The sequence below is a fragment of the Nothoprocta perdicaria genome, unplaced genomic scaffold (genome assembly GCF_003342845.1).
Source record: "Nothoprocta perdicaria isolate Ctin4 unplaced genomic scaffold, notPer1 scaffold_234, whole genome shotgun sequence".
NCBI classification, from domain to species: Eukaryota; Metazoa; Chordata; class Aves; order Tinamiformes; family Tinamidae; genus Nothoprocta; species Nothoprocta perdicaria.
This window is the reverse complement of record NW_020455460.1, coordinates 171,045-173,764: the sequence shown is the minus strand read 5'-3', so window position 1 is coordinate 173,764 and position 2,720 is coordinate 171,045. Positions and strand designations below refer to the sequence as shown.

The 2,720-nt window shown below is 71.1% G+C and overlaps 1 protein-coding gene across 1 annotated transcript in view; it reads left to right on the top strand.

The window, feature by feature from the left end:
* Positions 1-2: 2 nt before the first annotated feature.
* The window catches only part of LOC112947513 (conserved oligomeric Golgi complex subunit 8-like), a gene marked incomplete at its 5' end in the record, with an annotated part of 4,230 nt that continues 1,512 nt past the window's right edge, over positions 3-2,720 (top strand). Inside the window, 5 exons of the mRNA XM_026039621.1 lie at positions 3-151; positions 424-631; positions 706-1,524; positions 1,745-1,913; positions 1,988-2,200. Coding sequence (XP_025895406.1) covers positions 3-151; positions 424-631; positions 706-1,524; positions 1,745-1,913; positions 1,988-2,200 — 1,558 coding nt within the window. The remainder of the gene's footprint in view (positions 152-423; positions 632-705; positions 1,525-1,744; positions 1,914-1,987; positions 2,201-2,720) is intronic.

Genomic DNA, 2,720 nt, shown 5'->3' with positions numbered 1-2,720 from the left:
GCGAGCAGACGCGCCGCCTGGCCTTCGAGCACTACCGGGCCTTCATCCGCTCCGCCGAGTGCACCGGCCGCGCCGGGCGAGGCTTCGGCGGCATCGAGCGCCGCCTCGGCAGCCTGCTCGCCCGCCTGCCCGCGCTGCAGGAGGCCTGTCGGTGCGCGGGGAGAGGGGAGCGGGGGCACCGGGGCGGCGGCTGGGACCGGGGCGGGAATGGGAAGAGGCCGCGGCTGGGAGGGAGCCGGGAGGGAGCCGGGGATGGGGAGAGGCGGGTGCTGGCAGGGGGGTCCTGGGGCAGGAGCTGCTCCCTGCAGCCTGGAGCAGCCGCAGGAGCAGCCGATCCCGGTGCCGATCCCGGTGCCGATCCCGATCCCGGTGCCGATCCCGGTGCCGATCCCGGTGCTCATCCCGGTGCCGATCCCGCCGCAGGAGCTTCATGCGCGATGCCGAGGAAATCGCCTGCAGCCGGCGCATGAACAGCCTGACGCTGAACCGGCACACGGAGATCCTGGAGATCCTGGAGATCCCGCAGCTCATGGACACCTGTGTCCGCAACGGCTACTACGAGGAGGCGCTGGAGCTCGCCGCCTACGTGCGCCGGCTGGAGAGGAAGCACCGCAGCATCCCCGTGATCCAGGTGCGCCGCGCGCCCGCCCGGCCCCGCCGCCGCCGGCCGACCCCCCCCGGCTCAGGCGCTGTCCCCGTCCCCAGGGCATCGTGGACGAGGTGCGCCAGTCCAGCCAGCTCATGCTGACCCAGCTCATCCAGCAGCTGCGCTCCAACATCCAGCTGCCCGCCTGCCTGCGGGTCATCGGCTACCTGCGCCGCATGGACGTCTTCACGGAGGCCGAGCTGCGCGTCAAGTTCCTGCAGGCGCGGGACGCCTGGCTGCGCTCCATCCTGGCCTCCATCCCGGACGAGGACCCCTATTTCCACATCACCAAGACCATCGAGGCGTGCCGCGTGCACCTCTTCGACATCGTCACGCAGTACCGCGCCATCTTCTCCGACGAGGAGCCGCTGCTGCCCGCCGACGAGCAGCCCCTGCACGAGGGTGCCATCTTCCACGGCTGGGTGCTGCAGAAGGTCTCCGAGTTCCTGCGGGTGCTGGAGGGCGACCTGCAGCGCGGCGTGGGCGGCCGCCTCGACTCGCTGCTGGGGCAGTGCATGTACTTCGGCCTCTCCTTCAGCAGGGTGGGCGCTGACTTCCGCGGGCAGCTGGCCCCCATCTTCCAGCGCGTCGCCATCGGCGCTTTCCGCAAGGCGGTCGAGGAGGCCGTGGAGAAGTTCCAGGAGGAGATGAACTCCTACACGCTCATCTCCGCGCCGGCCGCGCTGGGCAGCAGCGTGGCCGCGGCGGTGCCCGCGGCGCAGCCGGGCTCCCTGCAGCCGCCCATGGTGCTGCTGGACTTCCCGCCRCTCGCCTGCTTCCTCAACAACCTCCTGGTGGCCTTCAACGACCTGCGGCTCTGCTGCCCCGTGGCCCTGGCCCAGGACGTCACCGCCTGCCTGGAGGAGGCGCTCGGCCGGGTGAGGCTCCGGGCGGAGCGCGGCTCCGCTGCACGSAGCTGCTGCCTTCGCCGTGGCCACGTGGAGGGATGTTCTGGCACAGCCTGTCCGGCTGAGCGGGGAGCCTGGCACCATGGAGCAGCAGCAGCCGCTTTCTCAGAGACACACGGGGCTCTGCGGGCCGGGGATTCCGTCTTGTGCCTGCCGGGGATGAGGAATTAATGCTGTTGTCTCCCCGCAGGTGACCAAAATAATCCTGGCCTTTCACCGCGCGGAGGAGGCCGCCTTCAGCGGGCGCGAGCAGGAGCTCTTCGTGCAGTTCTGCACCGTGTTCCTGGACGATCTGCTCCCCTACCTCAACCGCTGCCTGCAGCTCCTCTTCCCGCCGGCGCAGATGGCGCAGGCGCTGGGTAAGTGCTGGTGCCGGGGGCCGGAGCGGCCGCGGGCCCCGCGGAGCCGCGACGCCCCGTGCTCCGTCCCGCAGGCGTCCCAGCCACGCAGCTGCAGCGCTTCTGCCGCCTGGGCTGCGTCGACACCGCCGCCCCCCGGGACGCCCTGGCCGCCGTCCTGCCCGCGCCGGAGGCCGAGGCGGCGCCGGGCGCGGAGCTGCCGCAGGAGATGCCCCCGGCAGCGCCCGTGTCCCCGCCGGCGCCGCGGGACGAGGACGCGCAGGGCCGGGAGAGCCCCGTGGCCGCCAGCTAGACACGGCGCTGTGCTCTGCCGCCGGCGCCCGCCGGCCCTTCCCTCTGCGCTCCCTAATAAACCTGCTCAGTGTCCGTGGGGGCTGCGGGGCTCCCCGTGTCCCCGGGGCTGCCGCGGCCGCTGCTGCTCTGTCCCCAGGCCCATGGGGACCGTTTGCTGCCGCTGGGTGCGTCCCGGCCTGCGCCCTGCTCCCCCTGCTGCTGTGCCGCGAGGAGCGCGCGTGTGCGTGGAGAATGCTACACCCACCCACAACACCCACAGGAACTACGCACACACACAACACCCACAGGAACTACACCCACCCACAACACCCACAGGAACTACGCACACAACAGCCCGACGAAATACACTCGCACAAACAACACCCACACGAAATACACCCCCAGAATACGGACACCCGACACACACAAGACACACACGCGCACACCACCCACGTGACCTACACCCCCCCACAACACCCTCTCGAACTACACCCTCCCCGCACACACACAAGCTCCGCCCACACAACACCCCGC